Below are 24032 nucleotides of genomic sequence, written 5' to 3' on the forward strand. Positions count from 1 at the left end.
TCTACACTTCCAGTGACAGATCTATAAAGTTTCAGGAAACTCCAAAACCCTATCCAACTACGTGCTGGAAATTGTAAAAATACTGAGACTTTTTCTCTATAAATTTTGAAAAGTCTTGCAGAAATCACCATGTTTTGATCTACCCAATTCCTAAAATATATTGGGTTTAGATGATTTTTATTTCACACTTAAAATTCTAAGAAAGTGTGTGTTGTTTTGCTTAATAAACACAGTGGGTCCTCACTATTCATAGACTCCACATTTGCAGATTTGCCTGTTGGCTGACCTTTTCCGTAATACCACAAGGTCTCCTTGGGCTCCACACCCACCATCGTTCATGCACAAGCCGGAGTGGGGACAAGTCTGGTCAGCCGGTGCGCACGTTTGCAATGAAGATCCCACGTGACAAGTTTAACTTTCATAGTGCAAACGGAAGTCTCTGTTGTGGTCCATTTAGTGTGTCTTTTACATTTCTGTCCTTTTGTTGGCGATTTTGTCATTTAGAATGAGCCCCAAGCGTGGTACTGAGGTGTTCTCTACTGCTTCCTCGAGCAAGAAGCCTTATGGAGAAAACATGCGTGTGGCTAGGCTTCCATCAGGCATGAAATATAGCATTCTTGGCCATGAGTTCAATGTTTATGAATTGACAGTATATATTTTAAAAGGTGTCTTTAAGAGGAAAGACAGATAAAACAAAGTTCACACAGACCAGCTGACGACTATGTTGTGACTAGAGGCTCATGGGAACCGAAGGCTGCACTTCCTCAGGAGCCGTGGTTCAGCATTCACTAATGCGGTGTTTGTGGTGACCTTAGAGAACATAACTACCACAAATAACAAGAATCGAGTGTATGTTTCTTAACTATCTTCCCAAATTCTAAATATCAGTTTGAAATCATTGTTTTTAAAGGGGAATGAATGTATGATATCACGGTGAGAATCAGGGTATCATCTGTCCACTCTGGGGACTTGCCATTCTGTAGGAAGTCTGTCATTAGCAAGAGGACAGCAGACCGGGGGCTCAGGTTATGACACCAAATCCGTCCCCGCCCCTACTCTGGGGCCTTCAGCACAGAGCCTGGTCTCTCTGGGCCTCTGTCCCTCACCTCTAAAAGGCAGAGAAAGCTAGCATCTATGCAGTAGGGTTTCAGGAGGGCTAAGTCAATTTATCACTATAAAGCATATGTAGAAACATATCAGACACATAGGAAGGTTGTGCCAAAGTCAATTATTAGTATCTCTTGGAGTTTCGTAGATCATTTGGCAAGAGTACTGACAACATTCACAGTACCTGAGCCTACTCCATGAACACGAACCTTCTGCAATCCAATTAAAATAGCAACATTCCAGTGCTGCGCAGTATTTGATAGCAACACACACAACCACACACATCTCCACTCCACAAAAGCTCATAGCACATAACTATCTCTCACCTCACTGAAATTGTTCTTATTATGATTTTCTAAGAGACTTGAAAAAGATGATTCCAGTGCTTTTAACACAAATGCCAAGCCTCTACTCCTCAGGCCAACAAGTGGGAGTCATCTGTGATCTGTGTTCTTTCTCTCAAGCCCTACATCCAACCCCACACCAAATACAGACAACTTGACCTTCAAACATCTAGATGCGAGTCACCTCCCACCACCACCACCACCACCATAGCGTCTAGCCTGGGGAGTGACAACAGATGGCTCCCCCATCCTGCCCCTCCTTATCCGCTCTCAACAGAGCAGCCAGAGGGATCTCCTCCAACAGAAGTCCAATCATGTCACTTCTCCACCCAAAACTCTCCAGAGGATCCCTGATTCACCTGGGGTGAAAGAACACGGGGAAATCCAGTCACGACTCACTCACATGTCCCCTTCTCCATGAGGCCACCCCTTAATACCCTCCACTCCTCTCCTCCTGTCCTTCCCACAGTTCTCTGTAGTTGACATAACTGTGTATTTCACTCATTTGCGTGTTTGTTCTTTCCGGCTTCTCCCCAGGAGAATGCAAGCTCCAAGAGGCAGGGATTTGTGGTTTTTATGTTCATGGCTGAACCCTCTTCGTAAAGACCAGAACACACTCAAATACTAATACAGTCTCTTACTCATCCGGAATCTTTGGAAAATGGGAAAAATATTGGACAAGCAGCGCTAACACCAAGTACAGTGGCACTTAATCCTGGAAGTAAAATAAATCTCTCTTTTGAGGTTGTAAACAGGAATACATTCCTGTTACAATTTTTGTGTCAATGGGTTTCATCCATATTTATTTGAAAGTGAATTATTCCTGTGGCTAGATGGCTGGGCTGACTATTCCACGGTGGCAAGGAGACCACTCAGACTTGCTTAATCCACTAATCAAATCTCTCAATGGTGCCCTTACTTGACGTGCTCTTGTTTGTTCTTGCCATTCTCTCTAAGGTAAACTGTCTTTTTGTTCACTGGGTAGCATCTAGAACATAGGGGTCATTCAACAAATATTTGAATGATGAATAAGCTGTAAGTTCTTCAAGGGCAGGAATTATGTTAAAATAGTAATCAATAAATATTAATTCAATGATCAGTAAGTGAAGGTCACTGCAGAATATAACTGTCAGAAATACAACTTTGTACCTGATGTGAGAAAAGAGTCACTGCAGAACCATGAACATGTTAATTTGGATACTATAGATTTAACTCAATGATCACACATGAAATAAAACTAGCTTCTATTTCTCAATTCTGTCTCCCAAAGAAAAGCAACATAATCAGACATTGAGATGTGCATGTTTTCTAAAACTCCTGCATAATTTCTTAAGAATCTTTGTTAAGATAAATTCACCAGAAAAAAAAAATCCCAACTCTCATTTCTGAAATAATTAAAATATATTGTGAGGATCAATGCTAGGATCTAAGCTATAATCGAAAACAACAGCAACAAATAACTCTAGTAAAGTTTTATACTTAAAGTTTTCATTTTCTTATAAAGAAATGCTGTAGAAACTGGTTTACTAGATGTGAGCAAGACAGTAAGATTCAGCAGATGCCATTTCTCTTTACTGTATGCCTAGTTGGCTAAGAATTAAGAGAACGGATTGAAACAAACACCACTTATGAAACCATTTTAGTTAGGATTCACTTGCAAAGTATTAAGGCATATAATTTCCCAGAAAAAAAGCCAGCGGAGTAGAGCTCCACATGACATCTACACAATCTGTTTTATGAACTCTGTGACCCACAACCTTAGTCTCTAATTATCTTGTAACTCCAGGAAAATAAAGGATAACATACATACATATTTTTTTATCAACCAAAGTATTACATATTGTGAAATATTAATAGTAAATATGTAGCCTTTGATATGCTGTCAAATCTTCAAATGGTAAAAAACTAAAATTGTTTTACTTACTAATACAAGCAGCAGGACAATATCAGGGTTATCACAAGCGCAGGCGATGTGCATTGGTGTCCAAAAGTCTTCATCCTGGTGGTTGACATTGACCCCTCTGTCAATCAGGATCTCTGCAATGAAGGCATTATCATACCGAGCACACTGAAAAAGAGAAAAAAAAAAAAAAGAAAGAAATGTATTTCAAACGATGATAAGGTTCATTGCAAATGTCCATAGATAAAGACTTCAATGCCAATTTAGAGGTTGAGAGATGTGACTAACAATGCTCCAGCTAACCTACAAGCTAAGGGGCATATGGGGGTTGGAGGATTCAAAGGGAAATGGCATCCATAGACAGTAGAAATAAAAATGAGAACATAGGGACAGACATTAAGAAGGAGGAAAAAATTTCAGTCTTTGGGTCCTCGTCATTTGTACAAAAAGATTACCAGAAAATCTCGGACCACTTGCCAGAATTATCTTTCTGAAATACAGATCTGATCATATGAGCCTTCTGCTCTAAAATATACATATTTTGTCATTCAATTTTGTTGATGAATAAAGTTTTACCCCTTTATTGCATCCAAGACAGATAAGACCCATCATGATCCTTCCAAACTCATCCCCCATCATCCAAACACAGCCTTCAGCCTAGCTGCAAAAGACAAGTCAGTAGTCCACGGTGCCATCTTGGAACAGTTAAGTATTAGTAATTTCAGAATCTTCTAACATGAATTTTAATTATTGTGTTTTATAGAAATTTCATAGTCTACTAAATCAAACTCTCCAGGAACTTGTTTTGCTCTTCTTCTCTATTTATTATTTATATGTAAAATTTATAAAAAATTCAAAGTCAGGGCTGGCTCCAAGGGTACACAATCCCCATAGTTGTGCTTAGGCGGTTCCTGCAATTGGTTTAAGGCTCTGCTGTTGTCATCAAGAATTTTCAATAATTATTGAAGAGTCCCACATATTCACTTGCCCTGGACCTTATAAATTATCCTGACCTAGTATAAGTCTGATATTTTATATCTATAAGCTACATCAGTTCCAATGCATATTAGCTAAATTAATATTTTTTTAAAAAGACCTAAGCTAAATAAGCTAACTACAGATCAGCAAAATTTCTGGGTTGATAGATACATATTTCCCATAGGATTTGGATGCATCCAACAGGTTCCCCTCCCACAGAGAAGTAGTAATCAATGCCATCATTGGAAATAGCATCGTCAATGTATCAACTATTCCTGGACCAATTAAAAACAAATCACGGGAGGGCTTTCCCTTTTGAGTAACAGGGCCCAGACTGGCATTCCTGCCCAAATTAACTGCAACGAAAGCAAAAACTCTCAGACAAAATATTACTTCCAAGAGCTGGGAAGAAACAATGCAGTCCTACTGCTGCTGTTATTCCACCTCCCTGGCTTGAAGGACTTTCCAAGCTGCAGCACAGTGAGGAGAACCCTGGTCGCCCAGGGCCACTTAAGAGGAGATTGAACTGAAAGTCCAGAGACTGAGCTGGCCAGGATACAGGACAGAGTCACAGAAAGAACAGGGCTACAGAGAGAAAGGGGACTTCAAAGGTCTTCTACCCCCACCTAGAAATACTAAACTCAAGTTCTGAAGGGCTCAAACTGCTTCCAAATAATTCAATACCCCGCAAAGAGAGCTCAAAGTTATTTATAGAAATATAAAAATATTCAGTACCCAACAAGGCAAAGTTCACTATGGCAGCATCCAGGAAAAAAAAAGACTAGAAATACAAGACAGCAGGCAAACAGGACCCACAAAGAGGAAAGAGAGGGACCAACGGGAGCCAACTCAGAAGCAATACACTTGTTAGAATGAGCAAATCTGCATGTTAAAACTGTTACAATAACTACATTCCATGTGTTCAAAAAACTGGGAAACTGTTGAACATGGTAAGCAGAGATATGGGAGACAGCAAAGAGACTCAAATTTAATTCCTGGTGATGAGAACTACCAGGGCGGAGATGAAAAATACACCAATGGATGGGATCAACAACAGACTGGCTATTGCAGAAGGTAAGACTGGTGAACCTGAAGACAGTAACGTAGATTACACAAAGCAGGACAGAGCAATCAATGACTTTCAGTAAGTGAACCGAGCATTGGTGAACCATGGGCAATCTCCAGACAATAACCAAATAGACTGAAAGCACCGGGAATGGGGTTTACAGAAATTGATTTATATTTTCATATTATTCAATTTGCATTAAAATCAGTAATTACAAGATAGCCAGGTTTTAAAATTAGGTACAAGGATTGAACTGGTATTTCACCAAAGAAAAAAAAAAAGACACATGAATTGTGTTTCCCAATCATGATGCAGTCATGGAAGAACATTCCTATCTTCCTCCAGTACCTGGTGGTCTCAAAACCATATGGTGAGCATGGTGCAAAATCATGGTTCAGGTTCCACGTGAAGGAAGATGCGGAGGCATCTATATTGGGATGCATGGAAGCACCTGGGGCAATGGCACACGTGAACTTGGAGGGATTAGTTCCGGTTTTGAACCATGACGTTTGCCTTTGTGAAGTACTGCGTCCTGTGTAACAGTAACGAAGACGCTAAGACCCCGAGTCCCATCCATGGGAGCTGCAGGTTTGGGTCCAACAACTAATAAGATGAGGATCAGAGTCTAAAGGCTCAATAAATAGGTTTTAGAATTAGGGCCTGGATCCAATTTCTTTCAGGAAATTCACATGCCGGTAACGCGTATTCTGCTGTCTTTATCTTTTTGATAACTCACTGCATAATCAACAGTGATGGGACCTCTTCCTTCCCTGTCTGTCAAGACCCCCTCAGCCCGCACCTCAGGAATCCACATTTACAATTCAAAGATACCTACGGTTTGGCTCTTCCCTGTCTTTTACCAAAAAAGAGTTAATTAGATACAGTGTGAAAAATGGTACCAGCCTCTCTCAAGTAATGTAATTTTTAGACTCACATTTCAGAGGATCATGAATAATAATTTGACAGCGATAAATACCTTCTAATCACACTTGTCTGAAAAGATTACGATAGTTGAACATTCCCGTTACAATGTTCTTACAACATTATTGTTAGATAGTAAACCTCATTCTCGCTGGAAAGGATTTTCTTCCAGCTAGCAAATCTTTCTCCCGATTTAGGCCGTTCTTCATCATTTCAACCAATTTCTGGCAACAGTTCACTGCATCAAGAAGGTGGCTGAATTGCCTCTAGGTCACCTTCAGAGAGCTCTGAAACCAGCAGTCGTCTCCCCCAGCCCTCCTGTCACCATCCTCTGTGTCTCCAAGGTACAGGCAGGACAAGCTACATAACCAGTGGGACCCAGTGCAAAATGAAAAAGTGGGGCCCCTTTTTCAAAAATGACCAAGAATTTGGGGGCCCCTGGGTGGCTCCGTTGGTTGAGCATCGACTCTTGAGTTGAGCTGAAGTCGTGATCTCGGGTCATGAGATAGAGCCCCATGTTGGGCTCTGAGCTGAGCATGGAGTCTGGTTAAGATTGCTCTCTTCCTCCGGCCCTTCCCCCCATGCTCTCTCTGTCTCTCTCTCTCAAATAAACAAATACATCTTTTTAAAAAATGACTAGGAATTTTAAGAGGGTGACAGCAGAGCATGGAACCAAGCATGGGTTCAGTGGAGCCCAAAGAGATCACGTGGACCCCATGCCCGTGAAGCTGTCCTTGAACTGCCAGATCTCTTCATGCACCCCCCACCCCGGGTCCCTCAAGTCTGCACACCGCACTTCCTTCCAGCAAACCCCTGGAACCTAGTCTGTTTCAAATAAACCCTCCACACCTAGAAATGTCCATAGAACCTAAATCTATTTCTGTGGAAACACCATCTCTCCTGCAGCCTCCTCCATGGAGCAGGTAAATTTCTTCTTCCATCTGGCCCTGAAAAACCTTAGCCACTTTCTGAGCTTATTGATTTTTTTTAATTGTTATATTTTAAGTAAGCTTTACACCTCAGCGTGGGGCTTGAACTCACAACCGCGAGATCAAGAGCCCCGTGCTCCATGAACAGAGCTGGTCGGATGCCCCTGAGCTTACCGATTCTGATAGACTCACTATTCATTCACCTTAATGTGCTAATTTCGAACAGTCACTCTATCCTTACATCCTAGCCCTCTTCTCCCAAAAAGGTCGCTCTCACCTTTCATCAAAGTTAGGGACTACAATCACAGTCATCCCACAGTGAGCACGTCAGCCACGCTGGGTTAGACACCCTCTCTGAAAGTGTAGAATGCCTTCCCTCTAGGCCCCCAGAAACCTCCACCACATTATACATTAGTTACCACCCCCTGGCTTGCCGCCCTGAAGACTGGCTCCATGCTAAATTACTAAATCCCAATATCCCAATCATGATCAAAACATTCCATTCTGCCTCCTAACGCATACTTAGAGAGCAATACCACAAACAGCTCCTTCCTCCAACACTGTTTATTGAGTTGCCTAGGATTAGTGAGAACGGACACCCTCCACAGTAGCCAGCAGATCACAGCTTCTCAGGGAATGCATTCTTTCACAGTTTGGAATTGTTTGTAAACAAAGGTAATTAATGTCTCTTGATGTACAAACTCAATACAATGCATATTATTGATTCAGCTGAAAAGACCCTAAAAACCATAGAAACCAAATAACAGATACAATTTTAAACTTTAAATGTTTTGTCTTTTCCCTACATCTTGTCATAAGGGATCTTTTATGTATTTTAGTTTTCTGGTTGGCTAACGACCATATCCTGAACAACTCTGAAATCTATCACTCAGAAAATTCAATGTTTTTTACAAATGCTGAATTCCCACATTAAATTCCTTGTTCACACATGGAAGTTATCTTTTGCAAGTTTTTGGTCTTCTTTTTTAAAACATGGGTCAAACCTGTCACATTAGTTTTCTCACTGTCTATATATTTTCAGGGCACACTTCCCTTTTTTGCTCCTCTGCACGGATTTCACAGCCACCGGGGGAGAGAGATTAGCAAAGAGTTACCAGGACAACATTCAGTTTGATCCAGATATCAGTTATCGAGTGGGTATCACGTGCTAAGCACAGTCCCATTATTAAACAAAAAAATTCTCTCTGAACTCTCCGGAAGTGATGAGGAAAGGGGAAGCAATATGACTTATGCATGAATTTGGATTAATCATTGTCCATTTTTCTTGTCCTATATTTATGGGTTCCCAGTGGTTCAAAAATTGTCCTACAAACAGAGACAGATGGAGGAGAGACAGAGATACACAAAGAGAGAGAGACACACACACACGCAGAGATTTGTTTCAGTAGGAAAATGAATTTGAATTTGCTGCAGTTTTTAAAAATCTTTGAAATCTCTCTACAACTCCCATATGGCCCCTTGTACTGAACATCAATCCCTACCAGCCACCTCTTTCAGCCAGTGCCGAGATCTGTACAAAATCACTTTCACTTCTCTGCCATTATATCACACTGAAGGATCGCACTCATTATAATGTCATCTTGAACATACTTCTCATCATTTTTGCTTTTCATGTACAGATGGCCTCCGACTTACAATGGTTCAGCTTATGAGCTTTTGACGTTATGAAGGTGTGAAAGAATTCTGAATTTGGATCATGTCCGGGGCTGGCGACATGCGGTTTGAGCCCCTCTCAGGAGGCTGGACAGCAGCCGCGGCTCCCAGGCAGCCATGTTGTCGTGAGTGAAGACAAGTGGTACCCTGCCAACCACTCTGTACCCATGCAACCATTCTGTGGTATCACTTTCAGTAGAGAATGCAGTAAATTACATGAGATATTCAACACTTCATTAGAAAATGGGCTTTCTGCTCAATGATTTTGCCCAGCTGTAGGCTAATGTTGGCTTAGCCAGGCTAACTACAATGTTTGATGGGTTAGATGTATTAAATGAATTTTTGACCTAATGATACTTTCAACTTACATGGTTTATCCAGACATAAGCCAAATAAGATGCATTTCTTCTCTCTGGCAAATACTTGTCCTACAGGTTACCTCTCCATACATAACCTACCCAGAACCCTCTGAGCTGAGTTATAGCTCTTACTTCCACCTACATTCCAAGCACAGATATCTTCCAATCGATTGAACCAAAGTCAAATTATAAAACCAGCTATTACTAAAGAGATTCAGATGTACGAGAAATTTTAAAATCCTAATAGAACTTCCATCCAGAAATTTTTAAATCATAATAGAACTTCTATCCTTTTAAGTGACTGCAAACTCTGCACCTTCAGCTGCAAAGTCGGTTTGCCTCACTTTGAATCACCAAGATTTTATCAGGCAATGCTCTCTTCCAGGCACTGCACTTGGCAATATACAGGTCAAGTTTAAGGACATAGTAATATCCTTGGGAAACAGACAATCCAGTTGAATGAGATTGAGGGTGTTCAGAGCATTCTAGATTCACAGTGGATGGGTACCTAACACCCTGATAGAATTGGACACCCCAGTATGGGACACTCTCAACACAGGTCTTGAAGGACTCGGTGGAGGAGGGAGGGGTTGAGACATTCCTAATCCATTAAGAATTCACTGAAACTCTACCCTTGTGCTTAGTGCTGCGCCAACCCAAAGAGTTGGTATCATGGACTAGATACTGTCCCCAGTCATTAGTCTCAAAATTCAAGAGGGCAATGCAGTCAAAGAGAAGTATGATGGACAGGTCCAGTGAGCTACGGGGCCATCTCAGAGGAGCACCCCAAAGTAGGAAACAATAAAACAATCCAGAGGAGGAATGAAATGGCTCTTCGAGGAATTCTATGTCCTTTTCATGGAAGGTCTTTCTGAGAGGGTCAGTTTCAGACTGAGCTCTCAGGGAAAACCTTTCTGGCTGAGACATCCAGCTTCCCTGAAGAAAGGCTCTGTGCTCTCAATGCTGGTCGACTGGATTTTTCTCAGAGCTCACAGTTCAAAGACATCTGTAAAAATTTCCTTGCCCATCTGCCTTCACCCTGTCATGAAGGATTCTAATTCTTTATAAATGGGGTTCTATGGTTGCAGAGACAAGGTGAAACAAAACACAAATCTCACTGGTAACTTTACTAAGGAATTTTTTAGAATTTGCTGTTGAATGAACCAGTCCTGTGTGATGTATTTACTCAAAAATGGAAAATTCACTCCCCTCAGTCCCTGGTGGCATTCTGAGAAACGCACTTTTGTTGCCTTCTTACCCCTAAGTCATGCACTAGGGCAGTGCAGATAAAAATATGCCCACCACACAGAACAAGGTTCTGAGCAAGATTCCGATGGATGCTGTACTCATGATCAAAGATCCTGGACTCGGGCTTTCCAGTTACAGATGCCACGATTCTCATGGACCAAAGAGATGCTGGTGTTAAAAAGTAAAGTCCAGCCAGAAATTTGAATCTTAGTCACTTCCTTGGAAAAAATTTAAAGAGTCACTATTTCCAGGCCACAGAAACTGCTTCTTGCTTCCCAGCCCTTTCCAGCATCACCTCAGGCGTCAGAATGGCTGGGTTCTGCTGCTCATGGACATTCTCCTTTCGCGTCCGTCTTGCTCCTTCACTTGCCTCCTCGCTTCCTGTTGCCCCACCCTGTACGGATGTCCCCCAGTCCTCATCACCCAAGAAACTCCCAGGAACAGCCCCTGGAGAGGGCACATTTTCTTCTGCAATGATGGATCTTCTCACCAGCATTTACCCTCACAGCTTTCCCCCTTACTTTCTGGGAGAACAAAGGAAGGGGAAGTTACATGATCAATACCCAGATGCTTTGGACAACGTCCACATATCTACTGACCACTTTTGCTCTCTAACACCAGTTAGTCTCTAAGACCAGTTTTAAAATTAGATCTTTCTTTAGACATTTCCTCCACAGTCCTAATATTCTGACTCTTTTCAAAATATAATATTCTCTCCTCCATCAAAAAGATACAAAGATGTGGAACAGCTGCCACTGTAGTATTTTGCTAATTATCTCTGCTTCTTCCAGATCCTAAAGCTTGAAAGATGTGGAGAGGGAAGCCTAATGAGCAGCCAATTCAGATACCAGACCTTATTGGAAGAACAGGAAGTGATTAAAATAGGTAGTGTTAAGTCTCTAACAAAAATGCAGTCTTAACTAAGTTTATTAATTTCTTTTATTATATGAAACATACATGTAAAAATGAAAAGACTTTGCCTCCTTTCCCCAGCCTGAGTCATTGTTAAAAATCTCTGGTCTAGCCTTGGAGATTTGCTCTGCTTTTGCAAAGAATGTCCCCCTTTTTCTCCTTCTCTCTCATCTCATCACCAGGTCAAAGAAAGAGTAATTTCTATTTCTAACACATTCCATTTAAGCCTCACTGTTCTGCTGCTCTCACAAGACAACACAAAAAGAATTTGCATTTCATGCTCCATTCGCGAGGGTTTGGTCACTACTAGCAGCTCCTTCTCAAGAGCTTATTTATTAGAAGTCTTACCATAAAACCCCCCACAGCGGTTTAGCAAAACCTGTGTGATTCTGTTTCCAAATCCACAAATATAATGTCTTTCCGAGACTTAAATCTGAGTGTTTGTGTGTACTGTCACCTGCTGCCATTACTTTCCCTCTGTCCATCACAGGACTTGATATCTCCCATAGGTTTGATACATGAATTATTTATGGAAGGGTGGGCAAACAAGCTGATCTGGAAGTATGTGTTGAAAATTTTGAAAGAAAATAAAATCCCTGTACAGGATGGGAATTGTTAATCTCCAACATCAAAGTTCTCCTGGTACTTCTAAGAGAAATGCACTGAAATCTACTCTTAGAATCAGGAACTCAATGAAGAAGAACTGAGTAAAATCAACAAAACTCTAGAAATCTCAACAATTTCCACCGCTTTTTCTCCATGGCCCACACAAACACATGGTGCCTTTTTCTCAAAGGTGTCGATCTAAGCATCTCTAATTAGAGCTTCAGCACTGAGAACACATTAGGATTCCTAACGTAGAATGCCCCAAAGGTGGGGCTGACAGCCTGGACCCTCACCCTTGATGTTTCAGATGGCTAAAGTGCCTTTCTAAGCACCTAAGGCATGTTGAAGCCCTGTAATTCTGTCTCTCTGGCAACGCATAATTTTTCATTTGCTTTTATTTACTCAGGAACCCCAGGAAAGGAAGACTCGGTGCTGACCCTGGGGTCCCTCGGCTGTCCCCAGGCTTTCTCACGTGCACCCCAGCCCCGCCTTCCTTTTGTGTGAGGCTCATGGCCCATGCCTGATGGTATGAAAATGCAACATAGCTGCCCCGAATGGAGGGTTGAGAACGTGTTTCCCTCTGCCTTCTCCCTTGAATCCTCTCATTTCGTTTTCCTTCTGATTCCACCATTTCTGAGTCTGTCTACTCTGTGATCTGGGCCTCAAATAACTGGCCTCTCATTAGCCAAAGATGCCCGTAGGTCCTGGGGCCCATTTGTTCGTCTGTTCATTCATGGACACCCTAGTGAGTATTTCCTGCACGTGACAGGCCAAGGATATAAGAGTACCTAAGACAGTCACAGTTTTTGACAATGCAGTCTAGCAGAGAGAGAAGACACATTGCCCATTTATCACGGCCCATCATGACAAGATCTGCAGCGAAGCAAGGATCGTGCGCTCGGAGAACTTGGATGAAAGAGTAATCGCGTCTGATCAGGAGGGTCGGAGAAAATGTCAGGACTCTTCTCCTGGTGCAGGATGGCCTCTTCATGGTCCTCTGCCACGATCTCCTGTTTACCCCCTCCCAGGTCTGCCATAACCAGTGTTTTACTCTTCTCCCTCCCTGGGAAAACTAAACTCCATATGGGCAGAGAATGTGTTCTGAATCTCTGCATCCCTGAGAGTGACCATGGCCTCAGACATTAATTAATTAAGTAGTTAATGCATTAACTTTCCTACTCAACAAGTCTACTGAGCAGGTACCAAGAGCTGGGCACTCCCCCAGGCACTGGGGATGCAAAAGACTGAGACTATACCCAGTTCTTGCTCTCATGGGGAGGACAGTCTAAGAATGAGGATATAATCACATTGGTCTATAATCTGTTTGGTGGCACCTGCACACTACGGGGAAACTAGACGCCAGATGAAAGTCAAGTTGATTATAGAGTGATGGTCATACACTGTTCTTTCCTACAGGGCAAGCCAGGGAAGGCTGCTCTGTTAGATGACTTCCGAGCAGAGACCTAAAACGAGTGAGGGCATGAGCTGTGTGGACACGTGCAGAGCAATGTTCTAAGTGGAAAAGATGGGGGGTGGGGGGATGCACCTGGAGGGAGTACAGCGGCCGGGCCCAGCAAGGAGCTCTGAGAACAAGAGGGGAGGAACCAGCAAGGAGCTCTGAGAACAAGAGGGGAGGAACATGGCCAGGCAGGTCATGATATGTCTCTAGGCAGGTCATGATATGTCTCTACGCAGGACTTTGGGTTTTTCTTTGAGAGGAAAGGGAAGTTTCTGCAGTATTCTGATGAAGCAGAGAGGTTGATCTGACTTCTGTGTGGCAACACCCTGCAGGGTAGGCAAAGATGGGACAGGGAGATGAGAGAGGCTGTTGCTTATCCTGAGAAAGGGATGAAGCTTTAAGAGAGGGTGGCAGTGGTCCAGGGGAAGGGACAGAGTGGCATCTGGCTGTAGGTCAGAAGACCAGAAAGCAACCACTGGCTTGACTACTGGCAGAAGGCATTTTATATGTTCGTTACAGGCAAATGCATTTTGTATATACAGTTGTCTCTCTCTCTCTCTCTCTCATATACATACACGCTCAGTAATAACACTGTTGGCAATATTAACAATGAATTCACATCGTTTATTTACAGAGAAGGTCTGTCTTCCAGTAGTTGAATTAGAAGGACCGTGTGCTCTCTGAAAACGGAAATGAGGCCCTTTAGATATCACTGGGGAACAGATGCGGCAAGAACATTGTGTGTGTCTGTGTCTCCAGTCAGAGGCAAATTCTGTCAGAGGAAAGTCACATAGGCATATTCCCAAGCACACAGAGCCACAGTGAATAAAAAATTAATTTATATGAAAATGCATCCTAAATAATACACTGTAATGTACCTATTGATCAATATCTAACATATCAAAGACACCTTATGGCTTAACAGTTCTTTTCCTTTCTCTCTGACCATCACAATGCAGCTGGTGATGTGTATTCGTCCCAGAAATACTCTGAACACAATGGTCCAGATAATATGCCCATTTCACAGGTGGGAAAAATAAGCCTCAGTGAGCTTAAGCATCTTCTCAAACTTCATGAAAGCGGTAAATGTACATGAAGTTACATATGAAAAGAAAAGATCAAAAGCCGTTGGCATGGGATCGAATTCTCTCCTGATCCTCTTCTAACAGGGGGCACAGAGGCAGGTGTAGATACTCCCAAGAAAAGAAAGCAAGGCCTGGCCTCATCTCCTTCTGAACATGCTGATCACTGGACCTCCCGGTAGGGAGATAACCACGTCAACCAAGAGGAAAATGTTTGCTCGTGGGAAGCTGTTAGCACGTCCCTAGTCAAGCTAGCATTTCTTATCACCGTTAGACCTGGGATCTAGGAACTAAGGAGGCATAGCTCCTTAGCAGTTTCATATAAGCCACGTAATGATCGGAGTCCAACATGGAGAGGTTTCAAAACCACAACCCTCCAGAGAAGGAAAAAGTCATCTAGAAATCTCTCTTTCCATCTCAATCAAAGCTGGAGAGAAACAGTTGCCAGTTCTTCTACAGACTGTCTCCTATCACTATTCTGAGTTGTTTTTCTATTCTGCTGAGCGCATAATGTGATTGCCTGTGTCCCCCGGATATCTTGAGCCTTTGGTAGGTACATGTTTCTCCTGTCTGCGGTGTTTTTCAGCCTCAGCGGCAAATCAGAGTCAGCTGGGGGAGCTCTGAATTGTCATATCCCAGAAAAATGTCAGAATCTCCAGGGACCCGGCTAGTGTTGGGAGGCAGGTGTCCACATCTTACGGCTCCTGGGTGATTCCAACATGTAATCAAGGCTGAGAACTGGGGGCGTGTTCCAGAGCTCAGGGCTGTTTGACACCCGGCCTCCTTTAATAGAGTTCCATGTACCACAAAGAAATATAGCTCACCCCTGACTTGGGTGCCCCTGAGTTAGGTTTTAACGTTATGTGAATTTTGATATTTTTCAAAATTAAGTCTTAATCATTACATCAGTCCTAGGACTACTTTATGGATCCTGCTATTGAATTTTTAAGTGGACCAGTAAAAATTTCTGGCACACGATCCGAACATAATATTTTCTTGTTTATGCAATCATTTATTAGTTGATTCACTTAGCCATCCATGGCTTTGTCTCCAAAAGAATGTAGGTGAGCTTTATTCACATTTATATGTGCCTGGTCACAAGCAGACAATAGAGGAAATCCACTGCAGCCAGAAAGACAAAGTGTAGAGGCAAAAGAACGATTGCCTAACAGTCTGCAGCGGATACAGTATGATGATTGCCTAACAGTCTATAGTAGATACAATGTATCTGCTTTATTTTCAAAAGTATCTTCTTTAGGACAGAAGTTCTAACTCCCATTTGTTAAAGATTAATTACAAACTCCAATGTAGTAATTAGGAAATACTGCAGCTCATTATCCACGCCTGGCATTTGAAAGTGTCATGTTTTGAGGATCATCTGTCAGACATACATTTGGAGGACGGCCTGCAGGCTCCATCGTTAAGCCTCTGCCTTTGGCTCAGGTCGTGATCCCAGGGTCCTGGGTTCGAGCCCTGCGTGGGGCTCCCTGCTCAGTGAGGAGTCTGCTTCTTCCTCCCCTCTGCTCATGCTCTCTGCACCCTCTCTTAAATTAACAGTCTTAAAAAAAAAAAAAGATGTACATTTGGCTATTGGATTTTGAACCCACAACTGATTCTCCTCCCCGCGTTGACCCCCATGTGTCCCGGTCAAAGGGTTCTCACCAGATGCAGCAGGGAACCTCCCGAGGAAACGGCAGTGTGTGGATCCGCGCCCTCCTTCAGGAGCCGGAGTGCTGGAAAATAGAAAGAGTAGGCAGTTAGAGTGCGTGCTCCGTCCACACCATGAACCAACACCGGAGCGTTGCACTAGTATCTCAAACGCTAACGTCCATAAAAGTCCATGCAGACATATCCACTGCCTTCTGGCCTTCCTTGGTATAGGTAGGATCGGTGGCCTTTGTCTTCACATTCAGGCTTCTTCCCTGGTCTGTCAACGTGATTTCCTATTACAGCCGCCCAAAGTATTCCGAAAGGGGAACATGTTCTTACAGTTTGTTGTTTCCTAGTGCCTAGTTTGTATACCCTTTACAGGGCAAGATAATAAAAAGAAATTACTTCACTAGGCTCATGGAGGCACCGGTTCATGTAACTTTTATTTTTTATCTCATTAGGGCCTATTGGCTTAAAACAAAGTTTATACTCTGGACATTAAACTTCTCTTCCTACGATGGCCTCTTGGGAGTGTGTCCGCCATTCTCAAAAAGGACTGTGGGACAAAGCCATTTCTATCCAGATTAAGAATGCCAAATAGGTCAAGATAGACGCCAATTACCAGAACAAATGCACAGCTGGAAGGTGACCTTGTTTTCATCTCAACGGCAAAGGTGAGTTCGTTAGTACAAGGTACGCCATAGGCATGGGGAGACTGTTCTGGTCTCTGCTCTAGGACCAGCCTCACAGAAATCTCATCAGTTCCCCCAAACACCATCATGGTTTCCACAGTTAATAGCAGTATCACAGTCTTGATAAAAAGCCATTAATGCATTTTCCATAAAAATTATAATTAAAGCAACAGTGAGTCTTTTTTGTTTCCCCATTATACCACAATCCGTTACTAAATGGCTTAGATTCAAACGCATACGTCACTGAACATACTGTATTTCCATGAAGCTTTTCTATAGTCTGGAGTGTCACTCAAATGTCCCTTCTATTCTATGGTACCCCAAATCTTTTATGTGTTCCAATATCTAGTGTGTCACCCTCTTCCCCAGAGCTAACCACATGTCACGAGGGTCACCAACAGTCCTGGTAGACATGGCTACTCCTGTCGTCCTCTCTTGAGGAAGGCCATCGCATTGATGTCATGTGCAGTGGGCGTGAAAAATGGAGACTGAAGAGCCCCTCCAAAATGGGGGTGACATGGTAACAGCAGAGACAACCCACACCCAGCCCAGTGTGGCCTCCAGACAGCCCTTCCTGAAGTCAGAGGGCCTTTTGTCCAAATCTCTCTCCCTAGCGAAGTCAGACACACCCCAGTGCCCTCTCAACAGTGGCATCACTTGGCCCCAAGGGCCGGCATCCCTTCACTTCCGTCCTCCCCCTGAAAGCTGTCCTCAGTAGGAGTCTGTCCACATCTGCACACCTGCCAAGGGGCTTCCCCTTGAACATGTTCTTTCTCAAATTAAGAATTGAACTCTTTTCACAACACAGATTCTTCTAATGGTGGTAGTTTATGACCAAAGAATTTCTCAAAGACCTCAATCCTACAGGATCAAGTGTAACCTGACACGGCATGGGGAGACCATTTGCTCCCTTGGGCATCTCCCTCTTCAGCCATCAAAACATCCAGGAAGGTGAGTCCTTGGCCTTTCTTGTCCTTGCTGCATATCTGGGAGCAGCCCTGCAGCACGGTCTGCAGGTGTCCTTTCTGCCTCCTGTTCCCCGCTCTCCCTATGCACACGGATAAATGGACTCACTTCTTGCCCCCACCCCAGAACCCTTCTAGCCTTAAGTTCATTGACGACAGCAGACGGTTAACTAAATACATTTACCAATGGTTTCCCCAGAAGATAAATAGCATTTTCCCCCAAATGTTTATTTTTTTAGCAAATGAAATTGTTCATCTTGAATTAACTAATATTAACACAGTGATTTAAAGTTTTCATAGCAAAGCACATACACTACAAATACAGTATGAGGCAGATTTTATTAGAAAAACATTCATAAAATGTTGTCAGATATTTTTAAAAAGATTTATTTGTTTGAGAGAGGGAGAGAAAGCAGGGGAGGAATGACAGAGGGAGAGGGAGTCCCAAGCAGCCTCTGCACAGAGCAAGGAACCCGACGCAGGGCTCCATCTCACAACCCTAAAACCAGGACCTGAGCTGAAACCAAGAGCCGGATACCCAACCAACTGTGCCACCCAAGCACCCCTGCTGTCCGATTTCCGAGTAGAATCCACCATGAACCTGTGTAGTGAACAACACATAACAGGAGTCCGTGAGACACTGACCTTGGGCTTCCACAGACTGGCTGTGAGGCCTGGCCCCACTGGGGCAAGCTGCTGAATTCTTGGGGCCTCAGTTTCCTGTCCATTGACCTCACGTCCTGGGGGCACTGGCACAAGTGAATGAGCCAATGAGCGGCCAGTATATCATGCCTCCTGGCACTGGGTACGGATCTCCAAATGATTCCTACTCTTATAATTACGCTACGTCACAAAACCCCATAATAACATATCTAGAATCTGTAACTTAAGGTTTATTCTAAATTTTCTCAAAACCTTCCGACTTTTAAACACTGAATGGGAGTCTAGAATATAAGCAAAGTGGATTTAGCAAGAGTCTCCTGGAGGACGAGTGTGTAGTTTATCCAGCACAAAAGCGGTGAGGAGGACTATGCAGGAGGCAGTGAGGAGCAACGAGCATGCGGGGGAGGGGGACACCACGGAGAGCTCAGAGGACCGGGTCAGTGAAGACATGGCACATCACGCTACGGGACTCAGACACCATTCTGTGGGCAACAAATGCCCTCCAGTCAGCCCTGAGTACTGTGTATTTAATTATTTGTAAACAATTTGTTGTGCAGGGTCCATCCCAGGACCCCAAGTTCATGACCCAAGTCAAAGGCAGACGCTTGACCGACTGAGCCACCCAGGCGCCCCTGGAAAACTACTCTTTATTACAATCAACTTAATTGTAAGTTTATCTACTTTAATTTTTACTGTAGGCTTTGTTTAACTGTTCCACAACAGACTGACGAATTCCTGAAATTTTAACAACTGGTTCTCGGGGGCCGGAAGGGCAAGCTCAGCATGCTACTGGGGACAGCCTGAGGTCTTTGAGGAATGGGCTCAAGAATGTCCACAGATGACAAGGACTATACACCCAGGAATTCCAGAACTTCTTGCCACAGTGACCGATGAGTAAGTCCCACCCCTCTCACTGGGCCACATCTTAGCCTAAGGAGAAAAGAAGTGGGGATAATTTGAGCCTGTCTTTTCCCCAAATGGAAGGGCTATTTTCCAAAAGGGCTGTTTACATGATCAGACAGAACTAAGTTGGAACCACAGAAGACATGCTGCCTGGGTAGCCCCTGGGTACATGGTGGGGACCGAAGAACAGAGCAAATCAGCCACTGAAAAAATAAAGAAACTTTTTTCATATAAACACGCACACAAGTTGTAGAGTGAGCTAAATTCTATGTCTGCTAAGTCTTAAAACTGGACACTGTGAAGTATCCATATATAAAGAAGGAATGAAGAAAATGCCATTTGTACAATAATTGATTCATAACAGAGAATTCTGAAAAAGAAGAGGGTATGATGGGGAAACAAAGGCGAAAGAAACAATAAATTTCCTTACTAACAGCTCATCAACAGGTCCTTGAAACAGACAGAGGGACCTTCCTCTAGGAGCTCAGCTGCCTGGATGCTGGCACTTTGCTAAGGGCCAAAGGCCATCTTAGCCCAACCCAGGGCCCTGTGAGTCTACTTTAAATATAAAAATTCCTTTGGAAAGTTCCTTTATCCATTAACACACCCCACCCAATGCATGGAGCTCTGGGCAGCTTGATGACAAAGCCACAAGCATACAGGAGATGCTGAATCGGTCTTCCCCCAAGCAGTCTTCCCCCAAGCATATGGCTCACCGTTACACATCCACAGGGTCTCATGACTAAGGTTTTAGTGGACAGTAATAAATGGCCTTTTTGTAACAATAGCTAGTCCCATCAAGGTCCTGGAAACCTTGCTTCCAAAATTCCTTAGAGACTTATGTTAGCCCTAAACCATTCCCAACTTGAAAGTCTATAATCAGTCACCCTCACAAGCCCAGTGCAGCCTCTTCTGTTCATGGGTTCTGTCCCCCTGCTTCAATAAAACCACCTTTCTGCACTGAGGATGTCTCAGTAATTCTTTCTGGGCTGTGGGCTCCAGATCCCAACACTTCTTATGCCAGGTACATTTTCCAATTCTAACACACACTGAGCACTTTTTAAAGTACTTTGGCTGTAAGAACATGAGTATAAGAATTACTTTAATTCTCTCAAGTCCATGATGCAGATCCTAGAATTGTTTCACTAAGGACACAGGGACTCCGATCTTTTGACGTCCCCAAGCCACATGGTAACCTGCTGGACCTAGCACTCAGCGTGGCCAGCAGGATTCCAAGGATTCTCAACAAGAACAGCATCGGGGTAGAGAAATTTCAAAATCACAATAGGAAAAAGAAATCACAACAGGAATCAAGATCTACTTTAATAACAAGGGGCGAATTGCCAGTCAAGTCAAGTGGCCTGGACACTCCGGGTCTTTCCGCGACAATAAAATCCGCAGGAAAACAGCCGGAGGAGAAACAGCTATCTGGGACCAAACAGAATAATGGAGCCGAGGCTGCCTCTTAGAGTGGGGCAGCTTGGAACCGATTCAGCATCTCCTGTATGCTTGTGGCTTTGTCATCAAGCTGCCCAGAGCTCCACCGAGAAGTCTGTGTGGGGGGCATGATTTGATATTTAAAAAGAAACATTCAGTCTCTAAAGCTTCACTATTGCGGTAGAAAAGTGGATGCAAACACATCAGAAAATGTGCTAAGGAGCTCTAATAGAATCAGCTGTCACCACGGAATGTCCCCACCAGCACCAACATAACCGAAGCCAAGAGTCCGGCTGGGAATCGGCACTTACTCCGAGTCTCCAGATAGTACCACGATTTATCTGTGTGGATGACATGCCAGTAGCACACAGAGGAGAGGACCTGGACAGCAACCTGGGGACCATAACTGCTTTGGGAATTCTAGGAACCCGTGTGGGTATCTGGCTACACGGTGTTCCATTATACTCACGTGATTCTCACGATGACCGCGGGTCCCTATTCACAAGGATTTTACATTTAAAAAATCAGCGGAGGCTTTGGAAGAGGAGGTGAACCATGAGAGACTATGGACTCTAAAAAACAACCCCATTCCGGAATGGGATCTAAGACTATGCATTTTACACAAACATTCCAGGAGATTCTGGGGCAAATGGCCACCTAAATTCATTTTGAGAAAATCTGCTAGGATTTTACAATCTCAGAAAATTACCTTCAACGTCTCATTTAGAGTAAGAGAAAGAGTTCCAAATTTAAGACTTCACGGCCCACCCTTTCCCATGAATTTGCCATTGAGAATTTGACCACTAATGCTGTAGAAACAACAGTATCCCTCAGAACACACAATTTATTCTCAGTAAATACATACTTAGCCAAACCTGCCTGAGCGGAATCTTGGTTTAGCGGGGATATCTCAGAAGAGGGAGTCAAGGTCTGCGTGGTTGGGGTGTCCTCAGGTGGGGACAGAGCCTGGGCTAGGCAAGAATTCTCAACTCCCACTATGCTTGGAATACTAAAACTTAAAAATATATAAATAACCTGTTCTGTCACCAGATCTTAAAAATCAGTCAAGAATGTGCCCAACTGTCCATATGTTTTGCAGGTCAAAGCACCTTGATTATAATACTGAAAAGGTGGGAAGCAATGGAAATCAGTAACCAAACGGCTGGTCAGTAATGACCTGAAGAGGGTCTCACAGGTTTTGAAGCTTGCGTGAGGTTCTGCCTGAGATCTGGAAGTTGTTGAGACTGAGGTCCAAGACTGTCACCGAGCTAACTCAGATCCCCACCCAACCTGCTTAGGCCGCTGTGATTGAGGCAACAGACATCCCACAAGTGCCTTTTCTGGGCTAAGCACTGTTTTAGGAGTTGGCACTACAGCAGAGAAAAAAATAGGAAAAAAAAAATCCTGCCTTCATACAGTTTATAATTCCATGGGCACCAGCAGGTGAAGACAGAAGACAGACAAGAAGTTATTACACAGCAGAACGATCTGTAGATCTTCTCCAATTGGTGTCTGGATATCCTGAATCTTTTTGGAAAATTAGCTGTCATTTCTGTCTTCCGATGTTGCTTGTAACCCATTTCTTCCCTCTCCCCTCACGGCCATCACAGGCAGGGAGCTGAACATGATATTCACGGAAGAACTTCTACCAAATTCACCTGTTCTTTTTTTTTTTTTAATATTTTATTTATTTATTTGACAGACAGAGATCACAAGGAGGCAGAGAGGCAGGTAGAGAGAGAGGAGGAAACAGGCTCCCTGCCGAGCAGAGAGTCCGATAACCCAATACAGGGCTCGATCCAAGGACCCCAGGATCATGACCTGAGCTGAAGGCAGAGGCTTTAACCCACTGAGCCACCCAGGTGCCCCTCAATCACCTATTCTACAGAATTTCTAACGTATATTATTGTGATGTATACGCCTGGCAGGAATCAGGAGTGGCCTGTGTACCTAAACCAGATCTAAATCATTAACTCTCTAAATATTCCAGAACAGAGCCAAAGTGACAGTTTTATAGCAACACAGATTTAACTGCATCGTATTTCTTCAGCCCTCGATGTAGGAACTGTAAATCCAGAATTCACACAGTATAAACGCATGTGGCCCATTCACTTTCCCCCTCTATAATCCACTGTCCATTCATCTTAGAGAACTTTAAGATGATTTTTCATATTTCAAATTTTATAAGGGGTCTTAGCTTCAAAACACTGATGCACTTTCAAAAAATGATAAATAACATGCAGTACACCAATGACATTGCTAATACAAAATACTGTTTATGTCTGAGCCCAGTAAAAACAAAAACAGAAACAGAATAATACAAACATTCCTCAAAGTTATTAAAACATGATGTATTTGAAATAAAAGGTAAAACGATTTACCCTCTTTTAAAAGTCGGCAAAGCAGGATAGGGGGATGAGTGAGATCGGTTATGACAACCTTACCAATGACCACGGAGTAATGTATAGAATTGTGACTTATGTTAATATCACATGAATTAAAAAATTAAAAAAAAAAGTAACCCAACTCAGTTGTTAAAACATTACATCTCAAAAAAAAAAAAAAAAAATTAGGGGAGAGAACTATTCAAGTATTTCTGTCATTGACCAGTACCTAAGGATAAACTCAGAAGACAGGAATGGAGAGTATCATTGGATACTTATTGATGCATTGATCGTTACGGGGATGTGGTCTCTCATCCTTTCATATTTTCCTTCCAGTCTTCCCCGGGCAGGTAAACTTGCTGACAGAACACGAAGGACACAATATTTCATGAATTCCAAAGGTATCACAGATACGCATTATTTTAAACTCATTTTATTTGTTTTTTGAAAGATTTTATTTATTAATCTGACAGAGACAGTGGGAGAGCCAGAGCAGGGGGAGTGGCAGGCAGAGGGAGAGGGAGAAGCAGGTTCTCGGCTGAATGGGGAGCCAGACTTGGGACTTGATCCTCAGGACCCTGGGATCATGACCTGAGATGAAGGCAGACATCTGAGCCACCCAGGTGTCCCAACTTTTAACTCAATTTAAAAGTGAAATTTCAGGGGATCCTGGGTGGCTCAGTCAGGTAAGTATCCAACTCTTGATCTCACCTCAGGTCTTGGTCTCAGGGTTGTGAATTCAAGCCCCACATT

The 24032-nt window shown here is 43.2% G+C and overlaps 1 protein-coding gene across 1 annotated transcript in view; it reads right to left on the reverse strand.

Annotated features, from left to right (window-relative positions):
• The window catches only part of MYO16 (myosin XVI), a 587020-nt gene that overhangs the window by 371614 nt on the left and 191374 nt on the right, over window positions 1-24032 (reverse strand). The window contains exons 3-4 of the mRNA XM_032881053.1: window positions 16248-16318; window positions 3376-3519 (exon numbers count right to left, since the gene is read on the reverse strand). Coding sequence (XP_032736944.1) covers window positions 3376-3519; window positions 16248-16318 — 215 coding nt within the window. The remainder of the gene's footprint in view (window positions 1-3375; window positions 3520-16247; window positions 16319-24032) is intronic.

This window comes from Lontra canadensis, unplaced genomic scaffold, assembly GCF_010015895.1.
Source record: "Lontra canadensis isolate GAN:19392208 unplaced genomic scaffold, GSC_riverotter_1.0 scaffold73, whole genome shotgun sequence".
Lineage (NCBI taxonomy): Eukaryota > Metazoa > Chordata > Mammalia > Carnivora > Mustelidae > Lontra > Lontra canadensis.